The 22328-nt window shown below is 53.4% G+C and overlaps 1 protein-coding gene across 1 annotated transcript; it reads right to left on the minus strand.

Moving 5' to 3' along the window:
- Window positions 1-3103: 3103 nt before the first annotated feature.
- Window positions 3104-21106, minus strand: WNT9B (Wnt family member 9B). Its single transcript, XM_048518338.1, has 4 exons — window positions 20986-21106; window positions 9794-10050; window positions 7958-8223; window positions 3104-5363 (listed from the first exon to the last, which is right to left on the minus strand). Exons 1-4 carry the CDS (start codon window positions 21063-21065, stop codon window positions 4890-4892), a joined length of 1077 nt encoding a protein of 358 aa, XP_048374295.1. The 5' UTR covers window positions 21066-21106; the 3' UTR covers window positions 3104-4889.
- Between the last annotated feature and the right edge of the window lie 1222 nt (window positions 21107-22328).

Below are 22328 nucleotides of genomic sequence, written 5' to 3' on the forward strand. Positions count from 1 at the left end.
TAATTCAGGAACTTATCCTTGAAGTCCCACCGTGGGCCCTGCAGAAACTGCACACGTCCATCCCCAGAGCTTCGTGTGGCGCCCAGAGTGTCTCCTGCTGACTGTGCGCTCCCCCAAAGCAGGAAAGCGCCTCAGGCCATCCCAGCTGTTTTTCGTGGCTCCTACCAACACACACACCATCTTTACCAAAACAAAAGGGGCATGAAAAATTCAGCCTGATATTTGATCTGCAGACGTAGCTGCTCTACAGATGACAGCTTCCCACTGAAGGTCAGTTAAGACCCAGAAGAGGAACAAGATAACACATTCCTTGAGCAGCCATCCCACTGTTAAAGGGAACCAACGGCACATAAGGACAACCTTCCGTTCAGAACTCATCTGGAAGTGGAAAGAACAGGCAAACCTTGTTTCTGTAAAACTGGTCACAGACAGCACCAACGGGCTAGCTCCAGTGCTGTCCTCCACATGGTATGCTCATATTTTAGCGGGTGCATGTGGTTGTAAAAGGCATCAAACACTGAAGTGGCTAATCCATCTTTGGAATTCAAGATCAGTTCTGGGCATTGCTACCTGGCACTTTTTAAACACATGAAAAGGCAGGCAGTTGGCCCAAGTCACACAGCAGGTGAGGAAGAATTTGATTAGTCCATTTGCTAAGTTTCAAAAGAAAAAGAAAAGAAGAACAGGCTCAAACAGCGCAAGGGACAGAGGAACATGAAGCCCAAGTTTCAACGTTGCTTGTAAGCAGCTGAAACATGAGTCTGTTTTCCCTTCCCAAGGAACATCCACATAACAAGAGATCAAGGAGTCAGATCCTAACAACTCCATTTCTCTTCCCCAGCAGGGAGCCTGCCGAACTGTTGTCGGTTCAGGCTGGTAACATGAAGCGAGGTGGCCCAATGGGCAGAACCACTGCAGAGTTGCCCTGAGCAAGGTGAGCCCATCACCACCTAGGCTGCAGCAGTGGCGTAGTGGTTAAAAGCAGGCGTACTCTAATCTGGAGGAACCGGGTTTGATTCCCTGCTCTGCCTTTTGAGCTGTAGAGACTTATCGGGGGAATTCAGATTAGCCTGTGCACTCCCACACACGCCAGCTGGGTGACCTTGGGCTAGTCACAGTTCTTCGGAGCTCTCTCAGCCCCACCAACTTCACAGGGTGTTTGTTGTGAGTGGGGAAGGGTTAAGTTCTGCTAATCATCCTTGTGGCTGCCCTGCCCAGCACAAGCTTGTCTGTTCTGTGACCCAATAAGTCCGTGGTGGCGAACCTACGGCATTCCAGATGTTCATGAATTGGCCGATTGGCCATGCTGGCAGGGGCTGATGGGAATTGTAGTCCATGAACATCTGGAGTGCCATAGGTTCGCCACCACTGGGATAAGTCAAAGCAAAGCAGCCATACACAGAAACATGGTTGTGCTGTCTTGCACGGACCACAGAAGCAGAGGAAGAGCACCAAGCACTCAGCCGGTCACAAGACATGGCTTGAACTCCAGTGATAAAGCAAATGGGTTTGTTCAGTCCCCTGCAGAGCACCAGTATGCCCTTCGCTCACCTGCTGGATCCAAACCACAGGGGTGGCCGCAGGGGCTTGGTTTAGATCTGGTGGGTGTCGGTGATGACGGCCAGAGGCGCATCAAGGGCCTCTTCTGTCTGGAGGGGCATCAGCTGATGATTTCCCCTGTCCCGTGGGCGAGGGGGAAATCAGCCCACCCTGTTGGCAACATTCTGCGCCCGAGGGGGCTTTGCAGTCTTGATGCAGATGCTGTGGTTCCATAACAAGTTGCTAGCGCAGGTGGGGAGAGTGCCTGGAACTCGTGCGCCCTTGGAGAGGCTCCCCAGGCCTGCCCCTTTGCGTCTGTCTCGGGCTTCCCTCCTCGCTTTTGGCACCCGGGCCTCTGACACCCAGAGTCACCTCCCCGACTGGGCTTCGCCTTCGCCCATCCCTGCCCAGTTCAGCACGGGGAGCTCCATTTAACGCCACCAGGTCATCGTGTTGGGCACATCCCACAGCACGGGGAGCGCTTAGGTGGGCCAGGGAAACACTACTTTCTCCTGCGGGGACGGAGGGCGCCTGAGGGGTGTGGCTGTGGGGGGGCGATTTTCCGGGGGGGCAAGTGATTAAATGGCCTGCGCCCGGGGACACGTGACCCCCACCGTACACCACTGGTGATGGCCCAGCCCTGCAAGGGGCTTCCAGCACCTCAGTCCCGTGTCCCCAGCAGACGCTTGTCTGGGGAGGCAGCCCTTCCAGGAACTGAACTCCAGACCGTGCGGCTGCACAAACTGGCAACTGGCTGGAGGAGGGCAGGACAGGAGAATGTCACTTCCTGCTGTGCAACCAGAAGTTGCATCATTGTAACACAAGAGGCTCCAGGATTCATCCTGAGTTTCAGGTGAGTCCTAGAGAACCCCATAACTGGAAGTGAACCGGCAACGCTGTGGAGCCCCATTTCCGCCCTCCCATGTCCTCCCTGCGGCCTTATTGAGCAGCAGCAGAAAACAAAGATCAATGGCAGGAAGTTGCCCTCCAAAATAAGCCGTCCAGGAACACCTGGATTGTGGCGGGTGCTGTTTTCCAGGGAACCCTCCAGGGATGGATTCTATTCACACTCAGGAAAGAATCAGCTGATCAGCCACATCTAGGTCAGGCGCAAACTCCTCTGGAGTTCCTTAGCCACGCACCAAGCGTCCCCTCCAGCTCTCTGCTCATGGAAAGGCCTCTACTGCACGCATTCGGTCTGTGTGTGACTCCTGCTCCCCTCTATACTTTGGGACTCTCCCCCCCCCCCAAATCTAGCCCTGCTGTATACTTAGAACAGCTTGTTAATTATAAGTGCAGATGGGTCATGACCAGAGCAAGGTGCAACTCATTCCCCTCTGTCTATCTTCAAGGTCGTTTCCTTAACATCCCACAAAGTGAGTGTTGTTGTCGGTATTGTCCCAACACTATGGACTCAGTCCCTCATATCCTGTTTCACTGTTCGAGGTATAATGATATTAGAACCGATCTGGGAGCTTTACTACCCCTAGAATTTATGTTTCTCTCAGACAAACTAAAAATGTCTAAGCTATTGAACAGCCCTCATGTAGAGATTTCTGAAGCAGTTGCTACATTTTTAATCCATGTTCTACATGATATGTAACAATGATCCTGTTTTTGTATTTGGAACGTATGGTACTTCTGGTTTATGCCTAATAAAGGTTTTTGGATTGGATTGGTCTGTGTGTGATCTGGTGGGTTCCTCTACACCACCCCCTAGTTTTCACAAACGAGTGCCGAGCATCCTCAAGTCCCATGAGAAGGCCCTAAGAGACGCTCCCCATGGACCACTAATAGCGTTAATGCACGAATAATAAGTCAGCTCCACCTTAATTAGACAGTTTTTATGGTGGTCAAAAATCCAGATGTGTTGACTCTCCACTGGCAAGTTCAATGGCATTTTAAGATCTGGGAAATCCAGCAAATGCTAAATCTTAGGAAGTAAAAAACCTGCAGTGTGGCTCTTAGTCTGGGGAAGAAAAGTGAGCCATTGGTTTAGAAATGAAACATGAGCAGAGGCAGCACAAGAGCAGCCTCGGCAGTGTTGCGACGCTCAGAAAGCGCAGCCTGACACAGAACCCACAGAACCACTTGCTGGGAAAGAGAGAAGCAGGAGTGCCGCTCGGTCACACACCCCGGGGCTGACGGAGGGAGGAGCGAGCCAGGTCTGCTCCTGTGCACGTCTCTCCCTGGAAATGCAAAGGAAGGTGCCCATCATCACACCGTCAGCCAGGCTGCCAAAACCTTCCCATTGCCTATTAAGCCACTTCTTAAAAGGGCCACCTGAGAAAAGTTGCTGAGAAATTGGCCACCCCACAGATGCACAGGGGCCCCGTGGCACAGAGTGGTCAGCTGGCCATACTGCCGTCAGAAGCTCTGCTCATGACCTGAGTTCGATCCCAATGGAAGCCCATTTCAGGGAGTCGGCTCGAGGCTGACTCTGCCTTCCATCCTTCCAAGGCTGGTGAAATGAGTCTCCAGCTTGCTGGGGGCAAAGGGGAGATGGCTGGGGAAGGCAATGGCAAACCACCCCACAAAGAACAGTCTGCCTAGTAAATGTTGTGATCAGAAATGACCGAGTCACTCCGATAGATGCACAAATGCGAATTTCAGCCCCCTCTTTTCCTCCTCTACATCCCTCCCACCAGAGCTCAGGATCTTTATGCTGCAGCATCTCATTGATCCCCCCCCCCCCCCAGCATCACGTGTTCCCCACTGGGACTTTCTGATAAACTTCCTGGTTTTCTTCTCCATGCATGCCAGCTCTGCTCAGCCTGGGCGGGCCGTGCAAAACTCCCTGGCCTCAGGACTGGCCCAGCCAAACAGAACATGGAGTTTGGGACGAGGGGGCTTCTCTCTGGGCACCCGTCAAACGGTTCTCCTCGTCCTTGCCCTGCCCCCGCTGAGGGACACTAGCTCCTCAGACCCCCTCACCTTGCTCAAGAGAAGGGGGGGCTGCGTGACTAAACTTTGCTTGGGCAACAACCCAGGTTTGCGCTCCGGCATCTCCTCTTCAACACAACTTCAGACCTCTGCCTGGGATCCTGCCTGGGACGCAGCACAGAGTCCTCAGTTAGACGGGACGTAGCCAGGACGCCCACAAGGCAGCTCCTAGCAGAAGCACAGGCCTGCGAAACTTCAGCGCCTGTCCTTAGTAGAGCCACCCTGCAAGTTAGCTTCCTCCTCACCCTCAGCACCCATGCTACGAGCTCCAGGGCCAAGGAACGGCTTTGGGGGCTCTTTGGTCCCCACCTGGCAGGAAACACAGAAGTCCCAAGAAGGAACAAAATGCAGGGCACGGTGCTCCCTGGCCCGATCTGAGTCCTGCGACTGCCAAGTTCAGTCCGTGACTATTTGCAGGTGTAAACCACCTCCTCTTGCATGCACTGCTGACATTCCACATAGCAGCACCATTGCACCTGGCAGTGGCAGGCAAAAGTGACCATGCGGGACTGGGTGTTGTACCCCCGGCCGCAACACATGCTGTCACAGTTGACCTCGCGGGAACAGGTCCTGCCAGCGGTGCCCACTGAGAACTTGCTGGGTGAGCAGAAGGTGGGGGAGTCCTCCATGTAGACCAGGTCTGTGGGGCGGAGAGCGGCGGTCCCCTTGGACAAGCGGCCGTGGCGCTGGGGACGCGCCAGTTCCGAGTGGTCCATGGCGTCGTTGGAGGTGCTGAGGACCTTCACGGCGTGGTCATAGCGCAACTTGAGCAGCCTCCCCGTCTCGTGGAATGGGGACAGCTGTTTCCAGCAGGTTCTCACAGCGCACGAGCCAGAGACCCCGTGGCACTTGCAAGTGGTCTTCAGACCGTTCTTCACAGCCTGGGGAAGGGAAAGAGAGATGAACTGTGAGTCAAGAGGGCCAAGCCACTGCTTGGAGCAACAGAATGAGGAGGGCTCCTATTACCCACAGGGGTTCAACTTCCTCTCAGCCATCAGCAACACTGGAAAGAAAACTCTCTGCACATGGTCAGTGGTGCTCCATTTTCACTATGTACTGCATTACAGGGTTGAAGCACCAAACCTAACATTGGTGGTGGTGAAGGGCCATCAAATGACAGCTGACTCGTGGCAACCCCACAGGATTCCCAAGACAAGAGACGTCCAGAGGGGGTCTGGCCCTGCCTTCCTCTTCAACATCTCCTTGGGCGGTCTTCCTTGCAAGTGCCAGCCCCGCTCGGCTTCCAGAGCCTGAAGAGACCAAGCGATGCAGCTGCTGCCTTTCTCCTCCGCCAGCCTCGTGGGTCGGAGTTTATGGCAACCCGAGGAATTTCCAAGGCAAGAGGCTTTCGGAGGTGGCTCCCCGTGGCCTCCCTCCCTCTGCCCAGGCCGGGAGAGTTCTGAGACCAGAGTGATGGGTCCTAGAGATGGTCACTTGCCTGTGGAAAGCTGAAAGGCTGGGTTGTGCTTAGGAGAAATTTGGCCCAATTTGGCAAGGGAAAGTTAACAGGAGATTAGGACTTCAACCCTATGAAGAACTTTGTAACTCAAAAGATCAGCTCAACACTGGAACATGCTGTTAGCAACGGGAACTGAACTCCTTTGTAGCTTTTCAGTGTCATTTCAGGGGAATTCCTCAAGCACAGGCAGAGCTGCACAGACAGAGCAATTTCGCAGAGGCAGAGAATTTACCCTCCCAGAACATGGGTTTTCCTCCAGACCCCTCGGCCCCCAAAGAACACACGTTTCTAGCCTTTAGGATAGTAAAGATTTGCTTTAATTTCATACTGGACATTAACGATTCTCCTCAAATCACAATTGTGCTGGATTTCCAAGAGCTCAACAAGCAGGGGCAACATGAGCCGGCCATGGTCGCAGGGCGATCAACCAGTGACCATAAACGCACCCGGTCATTGTCGTGCTCCTGGACTGTTCCAGAACAAGATTTGGTATCCAGTTGATTTCCTTATTCCGAAACAGCATCAAGGGGCATTTCCCCACTGCACATGATCCCCCCTATGCTGCGCGCCCAGGCGTCCCCACGACCCCGCACTCTGCGTGGGGTCATCAAAAGGCGCTCTTTGCAAGAGCGCCAGGGATGCCGTGCGCTGAGGGGGCGCGACAGCAGCAGTGTCGGGGGCCGAGGCTGGCGCTTGGCCATGCCGCCCTCTCTAAAATCTTGAGTGCTGGGAGACCCCCACGCTGCACTCTCCTCAAGTAGTCGCGAGGGGCCTTTACAGGCAAGGTGGGGAAAGGCCCAGGGACATTGCCAGAAGTAAGCATAGCCAGCAATGCAGACCCCATGACACCCCTCATCACCCCCCCCCCATTCCACATCACCCCACCCCAGCCTACCAGTTCCCAAGAGGGGATGGCACCCTTCCAGTCCCCTGGTCCAGAGGTGAAGAAGTCACCTCTTTCTGGGGTCAAAACATCTCCCCATCCCACACTACTGACAGAGCTACAGCAGCAGGAGTCTAATGAGCTGATGAGGCCTGAGAAGCAAAGCGGAAAAACATAAGCACAGCAGGGAGGGGGAGTGAGAAGAGAAGGGTTCCCACATCCTGGGCAGCAGAGAAGAGACATGGCAGCATCAAACACGGGCGGATCACGACAGTAACACTGTGGAACCAGGAACTGGTTTTGGTTGGGATTTTTTGGGGGGGGAGGTGAAATCAACAAAAAAAATATGCCCACTGCTCCCAAGATAAAATTATGTGGCTCAGTCAACAACAAGAACACACAACAGGTACTGAACCAATCCCTCCTCAACAGCCAGTTAAATAGCCTTGTGTGTGTAAAGTGAACCTGTGGTGTGTAAACCTGTGGTCACTCAGGAGGGCATTCAAAGCAAGAGGTTGGCCGTTGCCTGGCTCTTTGTGGCAACCAGGTACCCTCGGGGGTCTCTCATCCAATAGCTAACCAGGGCTGCCCCTGCTTAGTTTCTGAGATCTGTCAAGATCAGGCCGGCCTTGGTCACCCCAGTCACGGTGGGTTCATCCAACAAGAAAACGCAGCAGGTACCGGACCAACCAACCCCCCTCCACAAAATGGACAGTTGAAATAATGTGTTGCTTCAAATACTAGACATTTGGGGAAGGAATCGTTCCTGTTAACAAATAAGTAAGCTCCAGTTTGAACTAGCTGAAACTTCCAGATTGTCGTAAAGGGGAGCCCCAAACAGACCATGTTATTCAAGGCGGAGATTCTCTTTTGCAAGGAGACTCAAGGCGGCTTACAAATTCCTCTCCCCGCAACAGACACCTGGTGAGGCAGGTGGGGCTGAGAGAGTTCAGCGAGAACTGCAATTGGCCCAAGGCCACGCAGCAGGCTTCCTGTGGAGGGAAACCACCCCCCCCCTGCTCCAGATGAGTGTCCGCCGCTCACACAGAGGAGTGGGGAACCAAACTCAGCCTGCCACTCTCAGCCACTACCCCACGCTGGCTCTAGTAGAGTGGGCGGGGGCCAGAGGTTACCTTGATGCCCATGTTCGTGTTGTGCATGTCCACTTTGGCCTGCAGATCCTTCCCCACCTTCCTTTGGCCCAGGAAGTTCTTCAGGAAGCGGATGCTGAACTTGAGGTTGTCGCCACACACGCCCCACTGCCAAGCCTTGCGGTTTTCCAGATCAGGGGAGTCGTCACAGGTGCAGCGCTCCATCCTGCCCACGCTGCACGCCCGCGCCAGGGAGTGAGTCAGCGCTGCTGAGGACACCGCGTAGAGGAAGGCCGTCTCTTTAAAACCTGCGGGAGAGGAGCAGCAGGCAGTGAGGGAAAAGGCCAGGCAACGAGGGGCAGACGAAGACAACCATTTTAAAAAAGAGGATCTTTACATCAACGTACAACAATTATGTAACATGTGGAGCATGCCGGCTGGGAGCAGCACTGGGGTGTCTGTTGCAGGATGGAAATGATGCTGCTCGACCTCACATCCACCCCGAACACAGAAACTCATAATACTTATTATGGGGATGGCCAGACTGGTCTTCAACAGGCTCACATCACATCCAGGGTTTCAAGTGGACGAGATGTCAAAAAACATCCTTTCTGGCCCTGTCTGTCTGGGCAGCAGGGACAGCCCCACCCATGGGACCTGACCCCGCCGGAAGTCGGCAGCAGCTGATGTGGAAGTCTCCCCTACTAATGACCACCACAGTGACCCCTGACCTGAGGCTCTAGCAGCCCTACCAGGGGGAGGAGCCAGGAGTGCCGGCCTCCTCGCAGGACCTGGGATCCCCTGGAATCGCAGCTCATCTCCAGGCTGCAAAGATGTTCCCTGGAGTGGACTCTCGTAGCATCGAACCCCGCTGAGATCCCAGGTCCTCCTCAGACTCCACTTCCAAATCCACAGGAATTTCCCAGCCAGGACAGACCTGGCCACCCTCGGAGATGTACACTGAGCATTGCCAACCTCCAGGTGGCCGCTGGAGATCTCCCACTATCACAACGGATTTCCAGGGGGCAGCAATCAGATCACCTGGAGCAAACAGTCACTGTGGGAGGTTGGCTTTCAACCCCACGGAAGCCCCTCCCCTCCTCCAGCCCAGCCCACCTCAAGCTCTCCAGATACTTCCCAAATCAGATCTGGCAACCTGAGGAGGTGGGCATTCCCTCCCTTGTTGGGGCAGCAACGGCTGGGCTCACCTTCCGCCCTCTCCACGGCACCAGGCCTGGCGTGTGTGTGTGTGGGGGGGGGGGCTGGGCAGGAGCACCCGTCATTTTCTGAGCCAGCCCAGAACTGTCAAACTCTGCTTCCCGCCCAGGCCCTCGTCCCCCTGCTGACTACTCAGAGCAGCTCCTCATAAGGTGAGGAGGAGGAGGAGGGAAAGCTACTGGAGCCACGGAGGCTCCCACCAGCCGGACCTGCAGCGAGGGATGCTGAGGGCTTGCCCCCGCCCTGTGCTGCATGGCAGTGCCTGCTTAGGACAGGCTGGCAGCTCAGACCTCCCTGTGCTGACTTTTTGGGAGGAGGGAGCTGCAAGGTGAGACGGGGGGGGGGGGGTTGGCAATCCTTGTGCTCCCATCTATGGGCTTCACTACTACCAGGAAGAGGCGGCCGGGAGAGTTACAGCAGGGCTTGGGTGCAGGTTGGGGGAATGAGCAAAACCCACACATCAGTCACACGTGTCCTTTGGCATCCAGCTTGGTTTGGAAAAAGGGGGGCTGGGGCTGGGGCTGGCTGTGATTGGCTGCTTGCCAGGGCCAGACCTCGCTCAGGAGATCGTGGCACGATGCCCACAGTGAGGGAGTGGGCAGGTCACGATGCATCTTTCCTGCCTCGGGATTTCCAGAATCAGCCCCCTGCCATACGTACTCTGATTCAGGAGGTTGCTCCGCCCATCCAGGCTGCAGTTCCAGCGCTCGTTGCGGAACTGATACTGACACTCCACAATCCCGAGCCGGATGGCATCCCGTAGCGCCTCGGCCAGCCCCGGCTCCCTCCGGCAAAGTCTCTTCTGCTTACTGGAGAGGCGGAGCAGGTCGCATTGCTTCAAGTGAGCCTTCCCGTGGGCAGGGTTTGTGGAGGACGCCAGCACAGGAAACTGAATTAATGCTTCCCTCCTGGTCAGCCTAGGAGAGGGGAAGGAAAAGTAACTCAGGGTCTTGAAAGGTACTTCTTGGCTGTTTCCGCACAGCACAATTATACTGGGTTAGAACCAGTATCTTACAAACTGGGTCTATTTTATCCCGGTTCCTCCCTTCGCGTGGCTGCCCATTTCTCCCAGGAGCTCAGTTAGGACCGGGAGGAAATACTCCAGTTTGTTCCACATGAGCCCCAGACTTTTGTATTTATACCGCAAGCGCATCCCCACGTGTGCAAACATCCCCCAGTTTCCCGTGCTCTGATTGGCTGTTATTTTGGGGCAGCAGCTTGAATGAACGTCTCCACTCTGTTTTTCAAACTGCTGGCACCTGCCTTTGCAAACAAACACAAACACAACAACAGTTCCTGCCAACCGCTCCCTAACACCACTGGATTCCAACTGGCGGTTTCCCGCCCAAGGACCGCGACGGGTCATGGCCACACCCACAAAAATGCAGCACCTCTTGATTGGTCGACCCAGAGCGGTGAGGCGGGAAAAATAAAAGCACGGCAGTGGAGTCACCCCAGGATATCACCAATTTGGCAATTTTGTGAAAATCCTGGGAGAAGGGAAACATCACGGGGCAACACTGGGGCAGGCCCGCTTTAGCACTGGGAACTGTGTGGAAAACTTGCACGAACCGAGATATTTATCTTGGCCATCCCGGGATATTTGGACCGTGCAAAAACATCCTTTATTCACTTTTTTTTGCTGTCAAGTCACAGCTGATTTTTGACAACCCAGCCGGGGTTTTGAGGCAAGAGTTGCTCAAAGGCAATCCGACATCACCTGCCTATGCGCTGGAGGTCTTCCCTCCAAATAGTGCAGCTCCACAGGGTGTGTAAGGTGGAGATGTTCCACCAGGCGTATGGTTGAGGGAGCTACAGTTAACATCTGAGGCCTCCCCATCAACTTTTATGAACTCTTATCAACTTCAGCAACTGTTAAACAACTCTCAACCATTAACCTTTTAGCACCATCATTAGGTTCTTTGATGTGTTAGGTCTAAAACTGTACTGGATTGGAATTAATTGCCACTTGGAAGCTTTCATTATGCTGAGGAGATATTTAAATGTTTAAATGTTTTTATTGTTTTTGGCTGTCGGAAGCAGCTGAGGCCAAAAGTGGAGGGGCAGGATATTAAAACGAATTATTATTATTATTATTATTATTATTATTATTATTATTATTATTATTATTATTATTATTATTATTATTATTATTATTATTATTATTATTATTATTATTATACAGCTGCCAGATCTTTAGCTGGTTGTTGTTGTTGTTGTTGTTGTTATGTATGTTGTGTTCAAGGGGAGTAAAATACAGAGATTCTCCCACCTCGCACCGTGCCCCAGTTCAAGATACCAGCCAAGTCCGCAGCCTATCACCACTCTCCAACCCCCTATATTTCAACAACAACAACAAAAATACATTCCTGGGTGACTAACCATTGCTACTGCTGGTCAAACACTCAGAATGCCTTCTGCCTCTCTTCCTCAGAGCCCTGGGCAGCAGCAGCCTCACCCTTCCCCAAAACACTGCAGCCAGATAAGTTCTTCTAATGGATCTCTCTAGGGAAGGGGGGAGTAGGAATTGGCCTGAAGGACTTCACCTTTGGCCTCCTGTGGGTAATTCCAATTATGTGGGAAGTTCCAAGGTATGTAGAATCACACCGTTGGAAGGGGTCAAATGGGCCACCTCTGTTCAATGCCCCTAGACTAGAGCATCCCTGACAAGCGTTCGGTCACCCATTTGTGCTTGAAGACCGACAGAGAGGAGCTCAACGCAACTCCAGGCAGCTGATTCTACTGCAGACGTACTTTTACTGGGAAAATGTTCTCCAAATACCCAGCCAGCACCTTTCTGCCTATAATTTAAACCTATTATGATTGCATGGCCCCTCCGCTGCTGTGGTGAACACCTCTGCATTCATAGTCACAATGGCAGGGAATCCTGAGAGTCTTTGCTGTCCTCCTGCCTAACCTTGCCTTTCCTCTCTCGTGAATGGGCTGGTCGGGTCCGAGGCACACCAAGCCCCGAGTCCCCTAAATAGGGTTGCCAACGGCTGGGGGGCACCTGGAGACCTGTGACAACTGAAGAAGAAGAAGAGTTGGCTTTTACACCCTGCTTTTCTCTGCCTTCATAAGAGCCCCCCGGCACAGCGAGGTACGCTGTTTTTCTGCAGTCAAAATTCTGCTCACAATCCGACAGGAGCCAGTTCCAAGGATCCGGCTCAAGATTGACTCTGCCTTCCATCCTTCCAAGATCAGCAAAATGAATCCCAGCTTGCTGGAGGCAAAGTGTCGGCAACTGGGGAAGGCAACAGCAAACCACCCCATGAAATGCAGTCTGCCTAGTAAACACCATGATGTGGCATCACCCCGTAGGTCAGTAAGGACCTTGTGCTTGCACAGGAGGCAACCTTTACCTTTTCTCTACCTTTAAGGAGTCTCTAAGAGGCTTAGAAACTCCTTCCCTTCCTCTCCTTCCCAATAGGCACCTTGTGAGGTAGGAGGGGCTGAGAGAGTTCAGAGAGAACCCAAGGTCAAGCAGCAGGCTTCATGTGTAGGAGTGATTGACCCAAGGTCAAGCAGCAGGCTTCATGTGTAGGAGTGGGGAAACAAATCCAGTTCACCAGATAAGAGTCTGCTACTCATGGGGAGGAGTGGGGAATCGAACCCAGTTCTCCAGATCAGAGTCCACCACTCTTAACCACGAGACCACGCTGAGCTCCAGATGACCAAGGTCTGTTTCCCTGCAGAAAATGGCTCCATTAAATCAGACTCTGCTGGGATCCTTTCCTGCCCCAAACCACCCCCCACCAGACTCCGGCCGCAAGCCTCCGACATTTCTGCACCTACAGCTGGCAACCCTACATCATGAGACATGACCTGGTGATGCCACACACCCCAGCCACACAAACAGTCCCACTGTCACACACTCCTATTTGCCAACGTGTCCACAGTCACAGTTGTGAGACTTTGAAGGACTACGCACTGCTGCCACCTATAAAACATGGGAACTGTGCGCTAAACGTAAAACTTTAGTGGAAACTGTTGGTGCCTCTCATTTCAAACTGATACACACCCAAGTGGCCACAAGCAGGCAGGCACAGCGGCCACACAAGATCAAGTGTGTGGATGAGCTGCCTGCTCCAAGATGTCAAATTGCCACTTTGAAAAATAAACCCCAACAATGGAGTCTCAGGACCACAGCCTGCGGCAACTGAGAAACCCTACTCTAGGCTGCGGGAACCACAACTACGGTGGCCTTTCTAAGCACCCTGAAGTCACAGATTGCTGGAATAGATTCGTGTTAAAATACACATGTGCTGGTGAGAATTGGGTGCCAGGATCCTCTATTTTTTCACTGTCTGTTGCAGTGTTTAATCTTTAGTGGTTTCAGTTTCCTACTATAAACTTGGAAAATACTGGGGTGTGAAGCCTTTATTTGCATTACACATGGATGTTTATTATTTGCTCATAGCTCATCGGATTGTAAGTTTACAAAGGGACAGTTCTCGGAAGTATTCTGCTATTATGAGTCAATGTCTCGGCTGTCAGCAGCCTCTCTTGGCTCTTCAGGGGGATTGCAGCTGGCTTCAGCACGTTAAAATAATGATGATGCCTGAAACATCAGAAGACCTGTGCTGACGATTATTATTTCCACAGCTGCCATTGCTTCAAAGACAGAAAACTGACAGCCACACTCCTGAGATAAGGTCGTCCCTGTCTTTTGCAACAAACATGGTTAGGAACTTTTAAAACAGCCAGTCTGGGAATTCACAGGAAGTAATAAATTGTGACAGTAGATTGTTATAGTACTATATCACAGTAGCAATTACTAATTTTTCAATAAGAAAAAAGGAAGTCCTCCAGTGGCACAGCAGTGGCCTGCTTGCCAGAGGGGCTGATGCGAGGGAAATGATGCCAGCACGGATAGGACCTTAAATAATGTGCACCCTTTCTGTGCAAACGACGCCACAAGTGGTCTGTGACTGTAATCTTCCCCCCAAAGGACCACATCAAACTAGCTTTGGTAAAGAGCAGGAGAAAGCCCAGAATGTGGACGATGGGAGATGATGGTGCATAGATGCTAAAAAGAAAATCCTTTCCGTTTGGATGCAGATTGGATCCAAACCTCCATGTGGAAGGAACCGGAAAGCAAGAAGGATCTCAGGAATGACCAAACCCAAAAGAGGAAGTTTTTTTAAAATTAGGTATTGGCAATAAATACTGAGCCCTTTGGCTCAGTAATAATAATAAATAATAATAATAATAAATTAACAGATAACATGAAGATGGCGAGAAAGCATGATCGAAATGCCAAGATTTCCTAAGAAAAACCCACTTCCATATCACTGATTTGTTTCACTGAACACGACATGAACCCTTGTGAATAATGTCCTGTTGTATCGATTTCCAGAGGCAGATGCAAAGGAAGGTCACACTGGGTGGTTCCACAGGAGGAACAGTTATTACAAAATCTGATCAATATTTGCATTCCATGAACAATAACAACCACCAATCAAGCACCACAGTGAAAGAGTTCACAACGTGTCCTGCTATACTGAGCAGCAGGTATCCCTTAGTAAACGTGCTTGTTGAATATGAACTAACACAAAACAGTTAGTAAACAAAAACAGGAAAGGACACAGAAGTCTCTCACTTTGCATCATTCTGGCATTGGGTGTCCTGGAGTGTGAGAGAGCCATGGCTGACTCCTCCTGTTCAGCCGGAGCAGCGTAGCAGTTCGAGTGGGAGGGGGTGATACCAGGGTTCAAATTCCCACTATGTCATGAGGCTTACTGGGTGAATGTGGGCCAGGTACCGTCTCTCCATCTAACCCATCTTACAAGGAGGAAAGAAGCTCTTATGCCTTGGTGGAAAGACAAGATAAAAAAGTGATTACTGATAGGAGTGTATTGCCAAAGCGGGGGTGGGGGGATCAGTGAGAAGTCAGAGCAAAACTATTTGAATAAGGAGCTGGAAGGAACGTGACTGCTTCCTCAGCTAAAAAAATAAAAAAGCCTTTAAGTGTCTTGATAAATGGAGGCCGGGCTCTTAAAAGCAAGAAGGGACCCTGTTCTGCAAGATGGAGGAAAATCAAGCTCAACAGGGAAGACGGAAACATCTGCTCAAGTTACCTGAAAAGTTGCTAAATGACAGAGAAACCACGTTGTTCGAATGCGGCAGACCTCAGCAGAGTTATACCCATCTAAAGTCCATGGAAGTCAAGGGTGTTAGGAAGGTGTTAATTCTGCTCAGAATTGTCCTGTAAAAGTCTTGTCTTTTACTGCTTTGTACACAGCACACTCCCAAGATTGGGCACTTGCTGAACCTGGCAACAGACGTCTGCCCTCAGGAGACTGCATGCATCGTCGGCTGCGATCCATCACGCATGCCAAGTCATCAAGCCAAAAGGCCTCCAGCCATGGGAGCATGAGCCAGTGAAAAGATGCTTAACATTTACCCTTTGCCCAACAATGGAATGCTTCCATCCTCCTGCCCACACAGAGTTCTTCTTCTGGTCACTGACCGAAGGCAGTTAGTTGTTAAAGAAGTAAATTTCCAAATTATCAGTCCACTGAACACATGTCAGTGGCCTCCTGCTAGAGATACAGGTTCTGTGTCGTAACCTTTGCAGATATGTGTATTCCCTGGTCCACACTAAGGCCCCTTCCAGAATAATGCAGAATAATGTACTTTTAATCCACTTTCTGTGCACTTTGCAGCTGGATTTTACTGTGCGGAATAGCAACATCCACTTGCAAACCATTGTGAAAGTGGATTGAAAGTGCATTATTCTGCATGTGCAGAAGGGGCCTTAGAGACATACCCCTCTCTGCGTACTGAAAGGTAGCGTACAGAGATGATAAATAAATGCTATGGCACTGTGGCCCCACACGAGAGGGTGGAGTCTATGACACAAATGCGGGGACTTCATACATCAGCCACATGCCGCACATTATCCACGTGTCACCCAGAATCCTTCTGTTATGAACATATGAGCTCCCTTTGCACAGAGTCAGACGACCACGCCGTCATCCTATCCAGTTTAGCCTCCTCTGCAGAGGCTTTCCAAAGTCTTCGACAAAGCCCTTTTGCAGCCCTGCTGTTAGAAACCATATCAGGTGAAGACGGCAGCTGTGCAATCTGAGGTGTGCTGCCCCTGTCAAGCAAGCACGCCACCTCTGATTGCCAACTTCCAGGCAGGGCCTGGAAATGGCCAAGAATTACAGCCAATCTGCAGGCTCCAGGGATCTGTTTCCCCTGGAGGAAATGGCTGCTCTGGAGGGTAGACTCTATGGTATCATACTCAGCTGAGGCCCCTCCTTCTCCAAACCCCACCCTCCCCAGGCTCCACCCCCCAAATCTCCCAAGAATTCACCCACCAGAGCTGGCAACCCTATAGCTCCACAGCTGTGCCACAGGTGCAACCCTTCTAACAGATTGGGCAAGAACCTGCAATCAGCCCAACAGCTACCAAGACAACGTAGCATTTCAGCCCAGCAGTTTTTGGCTCGAGGTGTTTTGCCGTCCCAATCAAAGTGTGCTTGTGGTTGGCAGCAAGCTGAGCCAGTCTGCTATATAACTTGGAGCAGCCGCACAGGCTGGAGCTCTGCAGATTTAGAAGAGAAGAGAAGAGTTTGGATTTATATCCCCCCTTTCTCTCCTGCAGGAGACTCAAAGGGGCCTTGCCCTTCCCCCCTCACAATAAACACCCTGTGAGGTAGGTGGGGCTGAGAGAGCTCCGAGAAGCTGTGACTAGCCCAAGGTCATCCAGCTGGTGTGTGGGAGTGCATAGGCTAATCTGAATTCCCCAGAGAAGCCTCCACAGCTCAGGCGGCAGAGCGGGGAATCAAACCTGGTTCCTCCAGATTAGATACATGAGCTCTTAACCTCCTACGCCACTGCTGTTGCACAACAACAGCTGTTCATCCGGACGCCCTTGGTTCTTCCACTTGGCTGCTAGGCAAGTGCATGTCAACAGAAGAGAACTTTTATGTCATGCAAGAATGTGGGACATTTATGATGTATGCCAGGGCAGGCAGAGCCCTGGTCAGTTCTACTGGGTTTCAGTCACCCTTCAGGAGCAACACCTGCGCCTACTGTGCGTTCTGACCCTGGTGGGAGGCCGCTTGCTCGCTGCAGCCAGGCTTTTAAAAGAAAGATTCGTTGCCTCAGGATTCGTTTTGCAGGAGCCCCGGAGATCCCCACCCAGCTTGAAAACTGCAGTAGGACAGGGTAAAAGGGGCATACTGCCCAGGGAGACGCCCCTGGGCAGTGTCCATTTAGTCGTGGGGGGGCAGAAAATCACCCCCACAGCCCTCCTCCTTCCCCCACAGTGACTTCAAGACAAGTCGGAAGCAGGCAAGAAGGTGGCAGAGTGGCCAGCATGGACCAGGGCGCTGAGCTTTGGGTGAGCCACCGGTGTGCGCCGCCTGCTGAACCCTTTCCCACCAGGGTCCCCGCACCACCCGGGCTGCCAACCCATTCTGCTGCCCTCCTTGGGGAGGGGGCAGACAGGGGGGGCTGGCTTCCTCCTCCCTGTCCCTCCTGGTCACCTTTGTGGGGGAGGTGGCACAAGGCAGGCCCCGTGGCCAGGCTTTGGGGGGTGCGGGGCCAAGTTGCTGGGCCAGGGGGCCCCCCTCATGCACCCACCCAGAGATGCGCCCCCCCTTCTGCTGTGCTGCGTGCCCCAAGGGGCTGGGTTATGAGGGGAAGTCCCAGCTGGGGCTGAGCAAGGGAGGTGGGCAGGCAGGGGATTCGCGGGGCTTCTCCCCCCCCCCCCCAGGCGGGAAACTCAGTTCTTGTCCCAGGCTCCATTTTTGTCAATATGCCACTGCAGGGAAATAAATGAGGAAACGATGCATTATTTTTTCCCCCACTAACAGCTGGGTGAAATGTCCCAACAACCCAAAGAAAACAGCTGCTGTTAAGATCGTAGCTCCCTTAAGCAACCAAATCCACCTAAGGCAATATTCAATATTTGCTTTGCAAATATTAAGGAAATGATAGCTGGAAGGGAAAAAGGAATAAGATCGCCTTCTGCTTCGTAGCAGCTGCAGAGCAAGGCATTCCCAGCAAGGCAAAAGGCCTTGCAAAACACACCACGAGGCCCCCGAGAAAGCCCACAGTTCCAGCCTGCCTGCCTGCCTGCCTGCCTGCCAAGGGGGGAAGACAGAATGACTAGAGTTTGCACAACAGCTCTTTCTTGGTCATTCCAACAGGTGAGGTCAGGTGTTGTTTTCTTAAGGAATTGTTTTCAAGACCAACAACTTGCTCCAGATGTTTCAAATCCAGCCAACTAGCCCCAGGAGACCCATGGCTCATGCACAGGTCATGTATACCTTATGGTCATCTTCACACCCCTGGAATTACCCCCCTGTCCCTGCTCTGAATCCTTCTTTTGAGTTTTACAATGATGGAGTTGCCAGTTTTCCCAGGCTCTGGCACTGCGGGGTCGTGGCATTTTGAGTTGTAGAAAATCAGCAGCTGATCCCTGTGTCGCTCAAGCTCTGGGTTTTAACTTCTGCTAACTGGTAAGGGCTCCATGCCAATCAAGCCGCCTGCTCACATATAAGCCAGCACCATTTCTTAAGATCAACAGAGAGCATGTCTTTTTAAGTACACCATGCAAATGTGCCAGCATTCAAAAGGCTCATGTGACAGTCCTGCAATTACTGGACTTGAACCACCAGTTCAATACCGAAGAGAACAAAATACTCTGCATTTGTAAAGAAGGCTCATGCATTAATTCTCACAGCAACCCTTTAAGGTAGGCCAGTATAGATTCCCACATTAACACTTGTGGTTGACCAAGAAAGAAAGACCACCAAGGCAACAACCCCCATTCTTCTCAAAGCCCAGCCGTAGCCTGGCCCCGACATCACCTGCCCTGTTGGGCCAGTCCAGACTACAGCATCCGTTCCCTGCAGGGGCTGCTTGGTTTGCTGGGCCTGTGCAAAGTTTTCAAGCCATAATCTTCAACTGACATGGCTTTGAAGAATTTATCTCCATGAATAATAAGAGTGTGGATTTACACACACACACACACACACACACCCTTCCTCTCCTGCAAGGAGCCTCAAGGGGGCTTACAAACTCCTTTTCCCTTCTTCTCCCCACCACAGACACCTGGTGAGGGACAGGTGGGGTTGAGAGAGTTCAGAGAGAACTGGGACTGGCCCAAGGTCACCCAGCAGGAATGAAGGAGTGAGGAAACGCTGTAGCACGAGGGCTGCAAAGAGACGGGATTTTTTAAAATCCGGGATCCTGAATTTCATAGTTATTGGGGGAACAGAGGAAAAAGACAGGTACCAGCCCCCCCCCCCCCACTAGCTGCTCCCTAATTGATGAAGGCAAACGGGGGCTACTTTCTCACTGGTCAAGTTAAGCCAGGTGAAGCTAAAAATGTCAGTAAATTCAATATCTTGTCACAATTTGACAAACTGTTATTATTTTGCAAAATGGAAAGCTGAGTTTCAAGCAGCAGGATTGCCTCGTATACAGATGCACTTCTGCCCTCACGAACACACAAAACACACATTAGCACTGGGGTGCTGTGTGGTTTCTGGGCTGTATGGCCATGTTCTAGCAGCATTCTCTCCTGACGTTTTGCCTGCATCTGTGGCTGGCATCTTCAGAGGATCTTGCCAGCCACAGATGCAGGCGAAACGTCAGGAGAGAATGCTGCTAGAACACGGCCATACAGCCCAGAAACCACACAGCACCCCAGTGATTCCGGCCGTGAAAGCCTTCGACAATACACATTAGCACTGCTCCAGCTCTCGTGAAGATACACAACACACCATGTTTGAACACTCGGGTTCAAACAAGAAACTTAAGACCAAACATCAGCCCGTGCACATACCAAAAACTTAAGTTGTTCAGTAAGTAAAATATGCATCAGGATTTTGAACCCATATTTTTGCACCCCTGGAGTTCAAGACGCCCTCAGTTTTTGAAAACGGCCCTTCTCGCACATTTGACAAATGTCACGGAAAGAGGCGGCAAAGGGGAAACTAAGCTAGAGGTGCCATCCTTGGGGGATTAAGATCCAGCCTGTTGAATGCCAGGTTAGGAATATAGCTGCCAAAAAGAGTATCTTGCCGCACTGTGGTGACCCCAAGGCACCGCGCACAGAGGGTCAGGGGGTTAACTGTGGCCAGTGTCCAACCGGCAAGGCTGACACATGCTGAATTAACATCCCTTCAATCCACTTTCAATGCAGTTTCACCATAATCTGGCAGTGCGTTATTCAGCGTGCGTAAAAGTGCCCCCCCCACCCCCCGAGAACTTTCCCAAAGGTTTCACTTTTCCACGGCGCTGAGGTTCACCTCCCACGTGAATGCCCGGCCAAAAGACGGCAGCGCACGCGACCGCGGCGGCACACCACCCCCCCCCCGCCCCCGGCCACCCCTGTGCCAAGCGCTCGCGCTCCCTCTTGCTTTCTGCGCCGCGGGCACGCACCAACCCACCGCCCCGATCCGAGGCGGGCCTGGCTGCGGGCACCCACTGGCGGGGCGGGGCGGCAACCTCGCAGCGGCACCAGCGGGCGTCGGCACCTCGCCTGGGCTCCAGCGCTCCAGCCCGGACGGCCGCGCGAACCGGCTCGCCCACAGCCTCCCCCTGGCCCGGCGGCGCACAGCCGCTTTTGCCCCCCCCCCCCCCGCGCGCCCCGGCTCCCCCCGCGCCTCTGCCCCGGGACGCCCGCCCGCCCGCCCGCCCGCTCTGCCAAGAACCGCCCTGGCCAGGAGGGGCGCGCGGCCGGCGAGGGGCGCAGGGGCAGCGCAGGGGCGAGAGCGGAGGGCCGGCCGGCCGGGGGGGGGCGGGGGGGGCGGCCCGTGCCAGGCAGGCGGGCAGCAGGGAGAGGCGCCGAGGGGCGCGCCGTCGCGCAGGGGAGCGCCGCTGACCCGAAATAGGCGTGGGCCGGCAGCACCAGCAGCAGGTAGGCGGCGGCGGCGGCGGCGGCGAGCGTCTCCAACCCGCGCATCTCGGCGCCCGGCTCCGCATGGCGCTGCGCTCCGCCAGCCGGCCGGGCCGCGCTTTAAAGCGTCCCCTGGGCGCGGCCCCGCCTTCCAGCGGGGGACGGGACGGGACGGGACGGGACGGGGGCGCGCCTCGCCTCGCCTCGCCTCGCCTCCTGCCCGCCTGCAGCCGCCAGCCCCGGAGGGTCCCCCGCGCCCTCGCCCTCCCCTCCAGAGCCGAGTCCCGCGCGCTGCCCACGGAGCGGACGGAGGCACCGAGGCTGGCCGGGAAAGGGCCGGGGCGCAACGAAAGGGTCTCAGTCAGACCTCTCTCTCTCCAAAGATGCGCGGCTGCCGGCCCACTGAGAGGTCCGTCACCGTTCTCTTCAGGCGCCAAAATGTGCGCAGCATCGCAGAGCTGGAAGGGGCCCCAGAGGCCATCTAGTCCAACCCGCTGCTCCGTGCAGCATCTGCCTAGACTAGAGCATCCCTGACCAGGGTTCATCCTCCAGCCGCTGCCCGTGAAGGGCTGCCCACGACCTCCCCACACGGCTGTGTGAATCTTACTGTAAACAGAAAAGTTTCCCTGGTGTCTGGTTGGTCCTGTTTATACCCATTCCTCTGCTGCCAAAAGGAACGGCTCCCTTTCAAATACTTCCTGCCCCCCTCCCTCTGCCTCCCCAGCGCTTGGCACAGATGTCAGGTGCCAACCACACTTTGTCAGCACACAGAGGGCGGCCGGAAGGGGGGGGGGGCTTCTGTCGCTGATCCCCTCAGAGAGATGGAACCTGCGGCGGTCCCTCTCTGGCACACGCAGCTGCCAGCTTGGCCAAAACGTTCGCCTTTTTTCCTGCCTTTCAACCAACCCAAAGCAATTTTGAATCAATTGCATGTGGAGGGATGCAACTGTCGTGGGCATTACCCAATAAGCCCCTTTGTGTGAGGTATGGCCTGGATTGGGACCTGGGTGTCCAAACTCCCACTATGCCACGGAGGATGGGTGGGGGTTACCTGCTGGAGCCAGTCACGTGGTCTCAGCCTGGCCCACATGGGGAAAAGGCAAAGTGAAATAAGCAAATGAAAAGTGCCATCGAGTCACAGTGGATTTAGGGCGACCCCATAGGCTTTTCGGTGTATTCTCCTTCAGTTCAACAAGCAGACCAAGCTCTGCCCACAACCTGAGTTTGATCCTGAGGGAAGTCGGTGTCAGGTAGCTCAAGGTTGACTCCATCCCTTCCATCCCTTCAAGGACAGTAAAATGAGCACCCAACCTGCTGCTGGGCTAAAAG

Source organism: Sphaerodactylus townsendi, linkage group LG15 (genome assembly GCF_021028975.2).
Source record: "Sphaerodactylus townsendi isolate TG3544 linkage group LG15, MPM_Stown_v2.3, whole genome shotgun sequence".
NCBI lineage: Eukaryota > Metazoa > Chordata > Lepidosauria > Squamata > Sphaerodactylidae > Sphaerodactylus > Sphaerodactylus townsendi.